This window comes from Miscanthus floridulus, chromosome 10 (assembly GCF_019320115.1).
Source record: "Miscanthus floridulus cultivar M001 chromosome 10, ASM1932011v1, whole genome shotgun sequence".
In the NCBI taxonomy this organism is placed as follows: domain Eukaryota; kingdom Viridiplantae; phylum Streptophyta; class Magnoliopsida; order Poales; family Poaceae; genus Miscanthus; species Miscanthus floridulus.
In genome coordinates this window covers 140,642,294-140,659,418 of record NC_089589.1, presented here as the reverse complement: position 1 = coordinate 140,659,418, position 17,125 = coordinate 140,642,294, and the positions used below count along the sequence as shown (strand labels likewise).

At 47.1% G+C, this 17,125-nt stretch overlaps 1 protein-coding gene and 1 pseudogene across 1 annotated transcript; both read left to right on the top strand.

The window, feature by feature from the left end:
• The first annotated feature begins 4,103 nt into the window (after positions 1-4,103).
• LOC136489837 (probable E3 ubiquitin-protein ligase ARI8) lies at positions 4,104-12,301 on the top strand (annotated as a pseudogene).
• Positions 12,302-13,226: 925 nt separating this feature from the next.
• LOC136485887 (probable E3 ubiquitin-protein ligase ARI7) lies at positions 13,227-15,094 on the top strand. Its single transcript, XM_066482697.1, has one exon. It carries the CDS (start codon positions 13,419-13,421, stop codon positions 15,021-15,023), a length of 1,605 nt encoding a protein of 534 aa, XP_066338794.1. The 5' UTR covers positions 13,227-13,418; the 3' UTR covers positions 15,024-15,094.
• The last annotated feature ends 2,031 nt before the right edge of the window (positions 15,095-17,125 follow it).

The following is a 17,125-nucleotide window of genomic DNA, read 5'->3' as shown; positions in this document are numbered from 1 at the left end:
CCGCTGCCGCTGCCAGTCGCCTCCGCGACACCGCCGCTCCTCTTTTCTGTGGAATCGGAGAGCGAGCGCTCGATACTGGATAGACTGGAGAGAGATGCGTAACTGTTGACTAGCTAGGGTTATGTATTGGTCCTCGTCTCTGGTCCAGTTGGGCCGGCTTGCTTCTTGGGCCAGGATTTGCACTTTAGCGGCTGCACTGAAGGCCAGTTTAGTGGCTATTGCCGGCTAAATGGCGCTATTAGCGCCTAGCTTTTCTTAGCGCTAAAAAATGCATCTCTTAGCTTCGTCCATCCCTAGCAGCAATCTTCGGCTATAGCGGCAGCTATAGCCGGAGGATTTAAAACTTTGGTTTTAATTACACGTGACAGTACATTGTGAGATACATTGCTAATGGGATTTAGGATTATAAGAGATAGTGTAGAACTCCCATACACATCCATGTCATTGCTTTATTCCCTACGCTTACGAGTGACCGCAAATCTCACTCTAATCGACTAGCCAATAGTTTTGATAGTGGCTTTTTGCCGTATATACTCCAACGTACTACTAAAACTAAAACGTTCTCCAAATATAATCCATAGCACGTGGATGTGGATCCACGTATTCTATTCCCATCTCCTTTCCCCCCGTCCCCTAAAGCATTCTCTTTGTATCATCCATCACATCTGGATCTACAGATTCTATTCCCCTATATCCTTTTGAAGGACGAATCGTGTGACCCTTCTTCCTTCTCACCCGTGTCATCCACACCCTCATTGAACTCGCTCATTCACTCCTCTTCCTCGCGCAACCCACTGCCGCCGCCGCCCCCTCCCTTGCGCTTCCACTACCAGCGACCGTGGCTCCAGCTGCCTCGCCACTTCATGCACCTCCCACTGCTGTTCCCTAAACCCTGCCCTCCCCAAACCGTTGTCTCCCACTGCCATGATGGGTGGCGCACCGCCACCCCAAACCCCCTTCTACAGTCGTTGGTGGTGAGTAGATCCCCTAACCACCCGAACTCTAACTCCGGACAGCTCCTCGTCTCCGACGATGGCGGCAGGGCAACATCGGCACATATGGATTCCAAACCCATGCTGTCTTTCGTCATATCTATACCACATCAGATTTAAAAACTATGCAACAGATTAAACCTAGGTACCAGAAATTTCGGTCCTCATTGTAATTTTCGATCACTGAGAGAGGTGAAAAAAACCTTGGATTTATGAATTTAACCATTGCACTTTAGATCTGATTTTACAATACATGTAGGGGAGTATGGTGACTAGATTCCACACCAAGCTTTGCACCAAACCCTACACAAAAAAATAGATCAGGCCAAAACAAGAGTAATCTATAATAAAAAGAGCTAAAGAACACAAGCACATGTAGACACAAGATTTAACCCGAGGTTTGGCCACACCACAAAAAAAATGTGTCTATGTCCCCATTGTTGAGGCGCCCACAAATGTGCTAGCCCCAAAAAATATCAAAGGATTGAATATCACCAAAATAATCCTCCCAAACTTCTTCCAAAAACCTTTTGTGACCATAAACATACCATGAACCTTCAGTGCATTCACCTTGTGTGAGCTCGAGGCAAAAATATCAATGCATTATAGATCTCTCTCCAAAAAATGAAGAATGAATAAAATAAAGTTGTAATATGAGAGAGCAAATAAGTGCGAGCCAATTTATAATGATAGATGGTAAATTTCGTGTTTGGCATGTGTCAAATGGCTAATATCACACTAGTTCAGTGTCTAGCAGCGAAATTTGCTTAAAGAAAGGTTGTACCCCAAAAGTTTGTTCAATGCTATATTCCTAGCTCAATTGGTTGGATCGAAGGTGTAGTCACCGACCACTCAAGTTCAAGTTATTCTCATCTCGAATTTGGTGCCTATTTTCTTTTCTGACGAAAAAGCGCATAGTTCCTCATAGGTTGGTCCGTACGTTTGTTGGCACAATTCTCTGACTGGTGGGCCCATCTGAATGTGGGTTGATCCCACCATCCGCACCTAGCTAACTGTTCGATCAAATTAGGTGGGTGGAAGGTGTGGTCTTCACCCAAGCACCCATATTCGAGTCATTCTCATTTTGAATTTGGTGCCTACTTTCTTTTTGACCAAAAATGGCTAGTTTATTTCCCCTAGCTAGGTTGGTCCCTTTTTTACATCCATCTATAAAAAGTATTTTAAATTTATATGATACACCTAATGCAATATTAAAGCATGAAAGATTCTTCTATACGTCAGTTAGCACTTTTCTCCGACTTGTGGGCCTGTCTAACATGTGGGTTGATCCCATCATCCACACTCTAGCCAACTGTTCGTCTGATCCTTTCTCTGAATAATTCCACCGCCCGCACTCGATCCACACGCTAATGCCTGCATGCAGATGAGGCCTGGGAGAGGAGCATGTTGGCATTTACCAATAGAATCAAGGTGGATGGAACGGGAGGAGGTGGAGGATAGCTTAGGCGTCTGCTTGGACTTATGTGAACAGAGTGTGTGTGTGGCCAGGAGATAGAGTATCGACAGGGACGACATAGCGATGGGATAGACATCTTCTTGCACTAGACGAGGTCAGTGCATTGGCGCTAATGGTGGCCTGTGTGGTTGCTAGGGCGAGGGTTGTAGACTTCTGGTGCTTTTGTGTGAGCAAGATGTAGAGAAGTACAAGGCAAAAAAAACATCAATGGGGACATGTGGCATTACATGTAGGCTATGCCAGGAGGTGGGGGAGACCACCAGAGCAAGTGATCGAATGCCCCCCTGGACTTCGATCTCGACGTTGGGTTGGCGATATTCAGGCTCCTAATCCTGATTAGGGCTTGTTTGGATATTCATGAATTGACATAATCAATCCATGTGGGTTGAAGTGGTTTGGTGTGGATTTCACTCCAACACATATAGATTAACATGGATATATGGATATCTAAACAAACCCTTAGGTCATTATTAGGGATGCACGCGAAGGCCAGGGGTGTCAACAGCGTCGCTGTCTCTAACGTCGTCGTGGAGCACTGTAGCTCCATAACTGCCACTGAAGATCCATTTTTAAGGGCGGTTCCATTAAGAAATCCGCATCTAAAAATATGTCCATTTTTAGGGGCGGTTCCGTTAAGAGAACCGCCTCTAGAAATACTATTTTCAAGGACGGTTGCTTATGTCAACGTCTCTGAAAATAAGTGAGATTTTCAAGGGCGGTTGACTAAGTCAAACGTCCTTAAAAATAGCTGCAGCACAAATAAATTCATATCTTTTTTAAATGAAGTCGGATGAAGACAAAATTTATATCAAAATTATAGAGTTTGACGAGATTTAAAACTTTGTAGTTGATAAATTTTTTGTTTGAGATCGTTTAGGGTTCCAAATATATAAATTAAGTCTCAAATTTTTTATTTTAAATTTTGAATTTTTCAAATGGCCTTGGATGAAAAAATATCCTATATGAAAGTTGCAGTGCTCAAGGAGATTTAAAACTTTATAGTTGAAATTTTTTTCCATTTAAGATCATTTAATAGTCCAAATATTGATTATAAGTTTTATAGGTATTAGTACAAATGGATAGCATTGTATATCTCAACACAAGTGACTGTGTGATGTAGTAGTAGGGGATAGAGCATGCATGGCCACACTAAATATTTTTTCTTATTTTTATTAGACTCTAAATAATTTTTAAAAATTTCTAAAAATTATTTTTAGGATGGTTGACTTAAGTAAACAGCCTTTAAAAATTGATTTTTAGGGGCGTTTTTCTTAATAAAATTTTTAGAGACGGTTTAAAAACACCTCTAAAAATCACTTATTTTTACCATCGGTGGGATTGTAGCGGTTTTTTAAAACCATCACTAAAAAACCGATTTTAGCCGTCTCTAAAAAAAACTTTTGTGTACTAGTGTGTGGGCACCGCTTCCCAAGCATGTTGGCAATAAACTGTGGAAGGTACCAGTTTGTTATGTTAGGAGAATGATGAGCTCTTCAAACGAAAATATCGCTATTCCAGAGAGTTTGTTTACCAATAAAATTCGATTAATAAGAATATAGGAGATTGCCATTTGCCGTCAAGAATTAGCCGCCCTGAAATACCGCTAACGCCCCGCCGCTACGGATCCAGCTGGCATGGCAACAGGCGGCGGTGACGACGACGACGTTGGCTTCTGCCACCGCAAAAAGAGGTGCCATGGATCTGGAGGCGACGGCGGCGGTGGTGAGAGAAGCAGAGTTGCCGCTGGCGACTTCACGTATGACGACGACAGCGAGAGTGGTAACGACGGCCTCGGTGATTCCATGGAGGACGATGACTACTGCTACGATTATGAAGCCGACGACGACGACGGGGGATGCATCGGCGAGGTCGCCGATTCCGATGACGAGTACGCAGTGGAGGAAGAAACGAGGGTCGGCAAGCCGACGTACAATGTGCTCACCGAGGACATCATCCGGGCGTGGCAACAGAAGGACACGGCGAACGTGGCCGAGGTCCTGTCGATCCCGCCAGGCTTCGCGGCTGTCCTGCTCCGCCACTTCAAGTGGCGAACCAGCCAGGTATAGGACGAGTGGTTCACCGACGACCGGCGCATTTGCGATGCCATCAGCCTGCCAGCGCCGGCAGACGACGACGGCGACGTCCCCGTGGTGACCATTGTTGGTTTGATCTCCCAACCACAGTGGCCCAATGGCCACTTGGGCCTTGACCTCGCGCCCTGATCGGGGGCGCCCAGTCCATCTATGGCTGGTGGGCCCCCGTCACACTGCGCATTAAATAGAGGTGGGGTCGGCGGCTCTCAGGACGAGGTCTGCCTGAGCCGTACGCCCCACCTAGAAACCCTACTCCGATCTAACAGAGGGGCGCAGCCAGTGACGGGAAGCACTGCCGCCGCCACTGCACTGCGCCACCACGGTCTTCACTACGTCGCTCTCTCTTCTCCGACCGTCGCTGCCTAGCGTAGAACTTCACCGATGAACCTGATGGCCGGATCCCCTACTCAATGGATGGTCAGTGCCTAACCCTAGCTCCTACATCTCCCTCTCTCTCTTTGTCTCCTACTCCCGAAGGAAGCTCTAGGTCTATTTGATTCAACTAATAAAGAAATCACCCACTGGATCCACACCTAGATGATCCAAAGTAGCTAACAATGGTATCGGAGCCATCGATCTAGTGTGTGGATCTTGTCAGGGGCTAGAAACCGATTAGAAAAGAAAAGATAGACTAGATCCGTTCGGATCTAAATAGAGAACGAAGAACCGCGTGGGGACGATGAACGGGTTTTTAAATCGGAAGAAGTAGAAACCCTAATCCTAGCAAAGAATAGCGAGAAAGGGGAGGGGTACCCATAACCCTAACCCCAACAGAAGGGAAAAGAAATGGACAGCGGTCCGGGGGAAGTCTTACCAAGGCTTCCCTGCCGCCATCACTACCGCCTCACGCGGGATGGAGTACCCATCGCCGGCTTGCTGACGCACGGGAAGAGAATCAAGAGAACTGCAAAGAAAAGAACAGATTAGATCCTTTGGATCTGAGTAGACAGAAGGGGTTCCTTAAGGCTTGGCCTCAAGATCGCTTGATCCGAACCCTAAACCCATGACTCGAACTAGGGGAAGAAGAATAGGAATCAAAACCCTAACCCTAGATCCAATCCCCATCCCCAAATCGGTCAAAACCGAGAGAAGCAAGATCCAAACAAGCAGAAACACAGAAGGGGAAAAAGAAAAGCAAGGCCGGTGGCTTACCTCACCGCTGCCATCTCCACCGTCGTGAGGGAAAGACCGGACCGCGCCGGTGTTCGTCGCCGAGGTGCATCCGCTCGGGTACGGGTACAGGGCGCCGACACGGAGCCGCTTGACGGCGGCACGCTCTCCGACGCGGCTCGCTGTCGCTCGAGATGCGTCGCGCTGCTGAGAGAGAGAGACGCGCGAGAGAGAAAGGGAGAAAGAAATGAGGCTAGGGTTCTGGGGTTGCCGGCCGTGACGCCGGGTTTTGTTCGGGCGAAGAGGCCGGGCGACCGTCGGATGAGCGCGGACGGTGGAGATGAAGCGGGCCACTCAGCGGCCCAGGCGGGCAAGCGCGCCGCGGCGCTTTGCCGGCCCAGGCCCACGTTGTGGCCTGAGTGGCTGCGCGCGCGCATGCCGAGTTGGGCCGGGCCATTTTGATGGTTGGGCCACAGCGCAGTTAAAGTTTAAGCCATTTTCTTTTTCTAATTTTTCCAGTGATAAATGGCTCAAAGAAAATTGGAAAAGAGAATTTTCCTGTGAGTAAAATTCAACAATTATGTTCATAGTTCCGCTGCAAAGTTAAAGGTTTATTGTCTTCTAATTTGAAGAGCAATTATAGTTATTCAGTAAATGATGAAAAGTTTATCCTCCAGTTAAAATTGGAACCAAAGAGAAGAAAAAAAATTAATTGGAGGAACAGTCGGTTTATAGATAAGATGAATTATAATATTATTATTTTCTGACCAACGTTGATGATAACAATATTATAAGTTCATTTATGAGTTTAAGCTTAAAGTTAAATTATGGTATTGTTATTTTCTGACCAACGTTGATGATAACAATATTATAATTTTATGAGTTTTATGTTTAAAGTTTAAATCTCTGATAATTTTGCATCAAAGTGACCAATTTTCAGAGAATAGATAAAGATCAAAGAATGCTCTTAAACTAGAGAAATGTATTTTCATGTTTCCGCTGCAATGAAGTTGATTGTCTTCTAATTAAATTCGAACCAACGGGAGAATTTAATTTTGAGGAGCAGTTCTATGTTTTCAAGATTATTGAATTTCTATACATTAATTCCATTTCTGCCCAACGGTGATGTGGAATTAATATAGAAGAATGATGTTTTATTCTATTTCTGCCCAACGGTGATATAGAATAGAATATAAAGATTTTAAAGTTTAATGAGCATTATTGTTGAATACTTTTTTTAAGACAAAAGATCTCTATGCTTTCATTCTTGAAAGCAGTAAAAGAAATGAACTAGGTACTTGTGACTCAGATGATAAAATGCCTAAGGGCAAGTTATGTATGAAAGAATGCCATTACTTAAGGGACTGTGTTCTCTTTAAAGAATGGCTTTAAAAGAAAAGAATTCTAGGATATTGATCCAAAAAAAGAGATAGATCAATGAGAGTCTTCATTGAGAAATGTCTTTTATGTACTCTCTGTGAAGAAGAACTTATTTTCAATTTCACTTATGAGAGTTGTAAAAGTCATATACATGGATTAAACATGTGTGTTAAAAGAATATTCGGATTTATTTCTAAATTTGATGATTGAACACGAGCCAATCCTGGCAATTATGTCCGTTCAAGGGAATTATCTCGCATGGCGGGAAAAGGTTATGATAGTACCCGCATGGTGGGAAAAGTTTGAGAAAATACCCGCATGGCGGGGTGAAGTTGGCATAGTACTTATCCCGCATGGCGGGAGAAGGATATGATGACTCATGTGCTCTAAGTGTATTCCGCACATGGAGAGAAGTTTGGGGTAGCTCTTATGCTATCCTAGAATTGACCGTACACTCTGATTGTGTCATGGTCATTAAGTACTCAATGAGTTTAAGAATAAAAGAAAGTTGCATGTGAACCAAAAGATAAGAATGATATATAAGTGTGACTTGTAGAAGTATTGATAATAATAAATTATGTTGAGTTTTGAAGTGTAATGAGGAAAATATACTCCCATACGAATTTTATTTGCATGATGTAATCATGTGGATGAAGTAAGTAATCAAAGTTTCCTTATTCACAAGAGTTCTGAATATTTTGAAATTGTGGTAGAAAAGTTCATACCACATTTCGAGAGGGAGAAATATAAGATTAATTAAGAAAGACAATTAAAAAAGATACTTCCCCATACTTCAGATAATGCAGTGCATACTATGCATTGAAGGTAAAAGTGATCTATAAAAGATGAATGTGATCGTTGAGGGAGTAAGACGGTCATAATAACGATACCCCTAAAGTAAAGAAATAGCTAAATTCCTGGACCTTTTACAGTTCCAATAGGAAGATAGCATAGTCGGCTAGTATTCATACTGGACGAGTTTAGAGTTATCAAGGCAGTGCTAAACGCGTCATATGAGTTTTTAGCAGATTAAACCCAAAATAAGAAATTTGAAGATACACCATCTTTACAGAAGATGGAGTAATCTGGGGGAGCATGGTATGTAGATACCTAAGGCTTGAATAGAAGTGGGATTACATATCCACTACAGTGTTTTTAGAGCAACAAATTGCTTTATACATGCTGATGTTGTATGACATATACAACACCAGATGTTAGCTCTTAAAGAAGATGAATAAGTAAACAAGGATCTTGTGATACAGGAGGCTATAGAACAATTGCCTTTTGGCAATGAAGAGTAACAATAGCTCCATATGAAAGAAGTGCCACGAGGCCCTAGAAGGTCTCAAAGAATAAGAAAATCAGATATTTCTGATGACTAAGAAGTAAAAGTTAAGAAAGAAATTCAAATAGAGAGTGATTCCACCTCATTTGAAGAAGCCATGAGAGGTGTTCACTCGTCTAAATGGCAAGAAGCAAAAGAACATGAAATGAAATCGATAAATACCAACGATGTTTGTGACTAAGAAGAAATTTCTAATGGAGCCAAAATAGTAGGCTATAATGGGTTTACAAGACAAAGGTGACTCCAAAGAAAATATAGAAAGATATCCAAAGAGAATATGGAAAGCTATAAAGTGCCACTTGTGGTGAAATGATTTACATAAAGAGAAGGAATAGATTATAATGAGCATGCAAGGATTCTTTTAGAATCATAATGGTATTAGTGGCACATTACGATTTACAGTTACATCAGAAGGATGTAAAGACACATTCCTCAACGGGGATTTGTATGAAAAAGTTTACATGGCATAACTCAAAAGGTTTTGTCGTAGAAGGAAAAGAACGTAAAGGGATGTTGCCTAAAGAAATCCATTTATGGATTAAAGCAAACTTCAAGACAATGATTCTTGAAGTTTGACAGTACAATAAAAAAGTTTGGGTTTTAAAGATAATGTAGAGGACAATTGTATTTATGCAAAGTTTAAACATGGGAAATTTATTTTCCTGATCCTGCATGTGGGTAGCACCTTACTCGCCAGTAGTGGTGTTAATCTACTGTTGGAGAAGAAGCAGTTCTTGTCCTCAAGTTCAATGAGAATGGTCTTGGTAAAGCATCATTCGTTCCAGGAATTGGAACTTACCGAGATAAAAGGAAAAGGGGTATTAGAACTGTCTCAAGTGTATACTTAGAGAAGATTCTAAAGAAATAAAGTATATATGTGAATAAACCTGCGCCTGTTCCTATAGTCAAGGATAATAGTTTTTGGAACTTTCAGTGTTCCAATAATAAATGTGAGATCGATCAAATGGACGTCCTATATGCTTCAGCTGTTGGAAGCTTACTGAATGCTTATAAGCAAGAACTTACCCTGACACAGTTTATGTATCCGGGATATTTTTGGCAGAAGTCCAGTCCAGATATAGATCACTGGAATAGAGTTGAGAATGTTTTGCAATTGTGCAAAGATTTATAGGCCTCATGGTGAGTAAGAAAGAATAAGTACTCTCAAATAGTTGTGGGTACAAAAGTTAAATTTTGGCGAGATGTTTAGTGAAACCCACATAGTAGCTAACACTCGCAGTTAGAGTTTTATTGTGGAAAAGCTCCAAAGAAACAGTTATGGTGTCATCAAAGATGCATATCCATGGTATAGCTTGTTATGAGGCTTAAGGACAGGCGAAGTGGTTAAAAGAACTTACACCCGGAATTGATAATGGTATACAACAGCAATAACCATTTAAGTAGTTCGCTCCTATAACAATGGGTCAAGTGTGCTGCCAAACACATTGACGTTAAAGTTGTACGTTGTGAAGGAGAAAGTCCGCAATCATACTAAAAGTATTGAACATATAAGTAACAAGCAAGTGCTTGCGGATCCACGTACAAAAGGCTTACCACCCAGTGTGTTTGGAGAACACACAGTCGACATGGGTTTATGGTATAGCCCATGATTTTCGGACAATAAAGGGCCCAAAGTTAAAGAATCTGTTTCAGAACAGAGATGTGTATTGTAGCTGTTAAGTCTATCGGCGATTGACTGTGACGATGAAGCATGCTCTATGCACTAATCTGTGATGGAACAAATAAAAGTGAAAATGATTAAAGTCAAAGTTTAAAGTTAAAGCATGAGTTGAGATCAAGGGGGAGAATGTTGGTTTGATCTCCCAACCACAGTGGCCCAACGGCCACTTGGGCCTTGACCTCGCGCCCTGATCAGGGGCGCCCAGTCCATCTATGGCTGGCGGGCCCCCGTCACACTGCGCATTAAATAGAGGTGGGGTCGGCGGCTCTCAGGATGAGGTCCGCCTGAGCCGTACGCCCCACCAAGAAACCCTACTTCGATCTAACAGAGGGGCGCAGCCAGTGACGGGAAGCACCGCCGCCGCCACTGCACTGCCCCACCACGGTCCTCACTGCGTCGCTCTCTCTTCTCCGACCGTCGCTGCCTAGCGCAGAACTTCACCGATGAACCTGATGGCCGGATCCCTACTCAATGGATGGTCAGTGCCTAACCCTAGCTCCTACATCTCCCTCTCTCTCTTTGTCTCCTACTCCCGAAGGAAGCTCTAGGTCTATTTGATTCAACTGATAAAGAAATCACCCACTGGATCCACACCTAGATGATCCAAAGTAGCTAACAGCCATGGCGCTCAGCAGTCGGCGGCTCGTGTGCGGCATATGCTTCGTCAGGTTCAACGCCGGCTGGACGAGATCGGCCGGGTGCCGCTCGCACTACTACTGCGACGCGTGCTGGAGCGGGTACGTCCACGAGGCCGTGGGCGACGGCCCGCGCTGCCTGTAGCTGCGCTGCCTGTAGCTGCGGTGCCCGGACCCGGCCTGCTCGGCGGCCGTCGTCGAGGACCTCGTCAACGCGGTGGCCGACCGCGCGGACAGGGACCGGTACGTGCGGTTCGCGCTCCGGTCGTACGTGGAGCAGAGCGGCGGCGGCGTCAAGTGGTGCCCCGCCGCCGGGTGCATGCGCGCCCTGGAGTTGGACGGCGCGGACGTTTTCTGCGTGTGCGTACGGCCGGTGTCGTACGGCACGGCGCGCGCGTGGCGGGCCAAGAACGTCTCCTATTCGGAGACGGCCAACTGGGTGCTGACCAGTGACGGACCTAGGTTTTTACCTCTGGGTATGCGCAGCAAAAAAAATTTCTTATGCAATTCGATGAAAATTTCATTTTTTTTATTTTTTTTTACATTGAAAATTTCTACCTATCTCTATGACTGGCGGACCCCAGGGTATGCGGTGGCCCATCCTGCATACCCTGTGGGTCCGTCCCTGGTGCTGACCCACACCAAGCACTGCCCCAAGTGCCGCCGGCCGATCGAGAAGAACCATGGCTGCAACCACATAACGTGCAGCGCCCGCCGCCCCCTGCTACCACCAGTTCTGCTGGCTGTGCTTCGACCCATGGCGGCGCCACTTGCGCTGCTCGCGTTTGATTACAGTGATTACCTTCAGCAGGACGTGGACGGTGACGGCAGGGGCGGCGATGTCTCTAGCGAGGAGGAGAGGCGGCAGCGAAGGCAAGCCAAGGCGTCGCTGGACCAAGGTTTTCATTTTCGAAAATTAAAATTTATCGGGGGTCACAGATAAAGAGGATAAACATGATATATTGAAAATATCGGACCAAATTCAAATAAAATGTAATTTGAATTTAAGTAAATTTAAATAAATTTAAACAAAATTTGTACGAAAAAAATAGATATTTTCTTATCGGCACCAACGGATAAAAAGGATATATCGGAAAAATCAGGAGATTTCGGCCAATAAACTTTTCCCTGCGCTGGACAGGTATCTGTACCACTACGAGCAGTGGGCGGGCAACGGCAAGTCGCTGCAAAAGGCGCTGGCGGACATGAACGAGCTGCAGAGCTCGGGGCTGGAGAAGATGGCCGCATCGCTGTGTACGAGATGATCGCCTACGGCCGGCGGGTGATGCCGTGGGTGTACGCGTACGGGTACTACCTGGACCCGGAGCGCGACGTGTGCAAGCGCCACATGTTCGGCCGGCTGCAGGACGACGCCAACCGGCGGCTGGAAGACCTGCACCACTCCGCCGAGGTGGAGATCAGGATGAAGTTCCGCGGCGGCCAAGGCGGATCCGCAATGAACGAGATGTACAGGGCCTACAACGATCAGCTTATCGGGCTCACCAAAGTAACGCGAAACTACTTCGGGAACCTCGTGAAAGCATTTGAAACCGACCTGCCCGAGATCAATTCAGTGATGAAGAAATAGTTAGCAATCCTGGGATGGATGAATTATTCGCTTTGCTCCTTCATCAGATTTTCTTTTAATCGCCTTAGTATATTGCCCGTGCTAACGCTACGGTGATAGAACTTGATACCACCGACAATCAAACAAACAAAATTAAAATAAACACTCCTTTAAACACGATGCAGAACCCCCTTAGGGCTCGTTCGGTAAACAAGATTCCTGCCCAGGATTTGTTCCACCTCATCAAAGTTTATATAAATTAGTCTATCATTCCTAGTAGGAATCATTCCAGGGCATCATTCCCTATCAACCGAACGGTGCCTTAAGGTCACCAAATTAGATTACAACCAAACTCCCTCAAGCTCAAGAGTTGTCTCACTCTCACCATGACGCTGATACTATTTTCCACTACCAGATTGTTGTCTGTTGAACCATGATCAGAATATCCAATACTAAATTGTTGTCTGCCTTCTTGCTAGAAACATGTGTGCTTGTGCTTGCATCCGTAGGTTTATCTCAGACCGGGGGGCCTCATCTGAAAGTACGTACTGTGGGCACCGGGAACTCTCCAGCCTTCTAAAGCCTGACTTGTGCAATGATGCGTTATAGATCAGTAGATAGCAAAACCGATTCTGCACAAACCTGACTACGACACCACTCTGTACGAATTGAAGCAGCTTCTTGAATCCCTAGTTCTTCCTTTTCTTCCGGGATCATGTAAAGCAATTCAGTTGCACTCTCATATGTCAACATGTAGGTAGGTTTCAGGACTGAATTCTCTATAAATCGCCTCGAAAATCGCCAACCCCTTCCGCAGCTCCGCTTCACCTTCACGAAGATGCGGAGTCGTTTTTCCTACTGGGCCATTTATGGGCCTGGCGCACTGCCAATTCCAGCGCACAGAGATGGCCTAGCTCATCTTGCTCGCCATCGGATGTGTGATGGATGGGTTCCAGCTTCCGGCTTCCTATCTCCCAGCATCCTCATAGCATCTGCTGCACCCGAGAGAATCGGTTCGCAATCCCGAGATATTATACGTCGAATCGAATCCCTTCAAATAAGGAACTGACTTTGCGATAGATAGAGAACCCCTCGTCTAAACCCTCCGCCTCCGTGAGAACTCATCGGCGGCACAACGATGCGGACGGGGCACGAGTACGACGAAGACATGGCCGGCGACGATGACGGCTACGGCGAGGACGACGACTACACGTTCGACGACGACAGCTGCGACTACGACGAGGTAGAAACCACGGAAGTGAATGCCGCCGACGACGGCGAGGAGGCGGAGCAGAGGTACGTCGTGCTCACCGACGACGCCGTCCGCGCGCGGCAGGAGGCGGAGACGGCCAAGGTGGCCGAGATCCTGTCCATCCCGCGGGGCTTCGCGGCCGTCCTGCTGCGCCACTTCAAGTGGAGCGCCGGGCGGGTCCAGGAGGAGTGGTTCTCGGACGATGCCCGCGTCCGCGCCGCCATCGGCATGCCGGCGGACGACGGCGGCGTCCCCGTGCCCACGGCGGTGAGCCGGGCCGAGATGTCCTGCGCCATCTGCTTCGTCAACTACCCCGCCGGGAAGACGAGGTCGGCGGGGTGCGCCCACTACTACTGCGGCGAGTGCTGGCGGGCCTACATCCGCGCGGCGGTGGACGACGGCGCGCGGTGCCTGGCGCTGCGGTGCCCCGACCCGTCCTGCCCCGCCGCCGTCGTCCAGGAGCTCGTCGACGTCGCCGCTGACAAGGCCGACAGGGAGCGTTACGCGCGGTTCGCGCTCCGGTCGTTCGTGGAGGAGGGCGGCGGCGGCGGTGGGCGGATGAGGTGGTGCCCGGGCGCCGGGTGCACGCGCGCCGTGGAGTTCCTCGGCGGCGGCACGGGGGACGCGCACGCGGCGGACGTGTTCTGCGCGTGCAGGCACGGCTTCTGCTGGAGCTGCGGCGAGGAGGCGCACCGGCCGGTGTCGTGCGACACGGTGCGCGCGTGGCTGGACAAGAACGCGTCCTACACGGAGACGTCCAACTGGGTGCTGGCCAACACCAAGCACTGCCCCAGGTGCCGGCTGCCCATCGAGAAGAACCAGGGGTGCATGCACATGACGTGCCCGCCGCCGTGCGGACACGAGTTCTGCTGGGTCTGCCTCGACCCCTGGGACAACCACACCGGCTGCGCAGGCTTCCCCGTCGCCGCCGACGGCGATGGCAATGGCAGGCAGGAGGAACGGACGAAGCGGCAGCAGAGCCGGAGCCAGGCGGCCATGGACATGGACAGGTACGTGTACCACTACGAGCGGTGGGCGGCCAACTACTCGTCGCTGGAGAACGTGTTCAAGGACATGGCCCATCTGGAGAGCGCCGAGATCGAGAGGATCGCGGCCGTGGTGGGGCAGCCGACGGCGAGCTTCGCGTTCCTGAGCAAGGCGTACGAGCAGATCGCCCACGGCCGGCGGGTGCTCAAGTGGGCGCACGCGTACGGCTACAACCTGGACCCGGTGCGCGACGCCGCCAAGCGCGGCCTGTTCGAGGACCTGCTCGACCAGGCCAACTCGCAGCTGGAGCGCCTGCACGCCGCCGCCGAGCTGGAGAGGAGGGAGCTCTTCTGCTCCGACGCCGAGCCCGCCGTTGTCAGAGACCTGCTCAAGTACTACAAGGACATGGTCGAGAGCTACACGGCGGCGACGCGGACCTTCTTGAGGAACCTCGTCACGGCGTTCGAGACCACGGACCTGCCGGAGTTCAAGTCTCTGAAGTAGACAGGCAGGCATATGCCTGATGCATGGATCCTTCATCATCAGAATCACTCCTTATTTAGGACTAGTGTGCTTGAGTTTTACTCCTACATTGGTAAAATCTGTGATAGACAGCTTATCTCATTCTTGACGTTCTTCGACATTGGTAAAATCTGTGATAGAGAGCTTATTTTGGATCATCTTTGGCTAGGGTTAATTGGTTTTGGTCACACCCAATCATACATTTGTTTTATCGATAATGCTTAGATGTAGGTGTCTGTCCGGATGCGTCTGCACCCCTCGACAGTTGCCCACTCCTCGCTCGTCCGTCGTGGCTTCAACGCGTCGTCCGCCTGCCTCCACTCCTCTTGGCCACCTTGGCCATCCCCCGTTGTGCCCCAATCCAAGCTGCGCCCCCATCCCGCTTCACGCCCCACTCCGCCTTGCCTGTTGCGGCGGCGGCGTCCACCGCACCACCACCGCACGTCACCAGGAGAATGTCGCCCCCGGCCGAAGAAACCATGATGACAGCGAGCCGTGCCACCACCGACCCAAGCTTCCTGCCGTGACGGGCCGTGGTCGCCGGCAATGCTGTGTTTCAGGTGTTTCAGACGTATGTTTTCATCTTGACATTGCATATGTTGCAATGACTATATACGCATGTTGCAAGCGTAAGCATATGTTTTAAGTGTTTCAGGTGTTTCGAACGTATGTTTCAGGTGTTTCATCTAGATGTTGCATAACATGCATGTTGCAAGCGTATGTTTCAAGTGTCTCAGGTGTTTCATACGTATGTTGCAATTGTTTTATCTGGATGTTGCAAAAGTAGATCTATATGTTGCACACGTTTTTAATGGCTACACATGTGTTTCAAGTGTTTTCCATGTGTTTCAGACAATAATTAGACGTATGTTTACAAGTGTTTCAGCTGTTTTCAGACGTATGTTGCAAGTGTTTTACTTGGATGTTGCAAAAATAGATCTGGTGTTGCACATGCTGCAATGGGACTCACCTGTCATAACCGCCTACTGTAGCTGTTGGGGTGCTACCGTGGGTCACCGTGTGGACGCCTGAGGACGACAGACGCATCATGGGCAATCCTACGTGCGCGCGCGAAATAGAGCGAGCATGACAATCAGGGCAGGAAGCTACGTGGGGTCCACACAGTGGGCGCAAAAATAGGCCGCGTGGGCTCCTTTCGCGGGCTCCTTTCGCGTGCGGCGCGGTCTCCGACCTATTAGTGCGAGCCACGTCCGTCCGGACATGGAGCACTAGTTATTCCCTTGTTTTATACCATACCATTATTATTTGGAGGTACTGTGTATATGGCTGTTTTTACACGTATTCCTACTTGGAGGTAGCCATACTAAAAGAAAATTCTTGGAGGTGAGCATAGATTCGGTACTCTCTACTTGTGCTTTGGTGGTACCAATTGAGATCTGCTAGTAACAGTAAGAAAGGCCTGTTAGTATATCATTGAATGAAGTACGTGCTTTTCGTCTTAAAGATAAATCTTAGGGAAGATTTTTGCATAAGCACTAGATTTCTTTGTGGCAAATGCAACTATTTGCAGCTTCAAAGTGACTCATGTCTACAAATTTGCCTTTTTATATATCCAAATCTCAACAGAAGTCTTGGTGGACAATTTTTTGTTAGTAAAACTATTGAATAATTAATTGGAGGATTTTGGTGGATATGCATATCTATAAGAGCATGCCCAAGAATTTTATATAGTATACTTGCTAAACTAATAGATCTAGCAAGTTTTTCTTTTCAGAGTAAATTAAATAGATCTAGCTAGCAAGCTAATAGAAAAAATAGCGACCTTAAATTTTATCCTTCTCGAACGGTTTTGTATAATAGCTTGCTAAACGATTTCGCATCGGGAACTCTGAACTATTTCTAACCAACCAAACCTTTTTTAATAGTTTCTTTGTTTCTTACCGCTTTTCTCATCTAGAATCTTTTATTTTCTTAATTTACTCATGCGCCCAATTTACTTTGATCTCCCGAGAAAACGCCAAACATGATGGAGAGAATATTTGGCAACTATTATTTTTAAGGAGCACTTTTACCAAACTGGTGCAATACACTTTTTTTTACCTTTTTCCTTAAAATTAAAATAG

Excerpts from the sequence above, each read along its gene's own strand:
- LOC136485887 (XM_066482697.1), top strand. The coding sequence starts at position 13,419 with ATGCGGACGGGGCACGAGTACGACGAAGACATGGCCGGCGACGATGAC.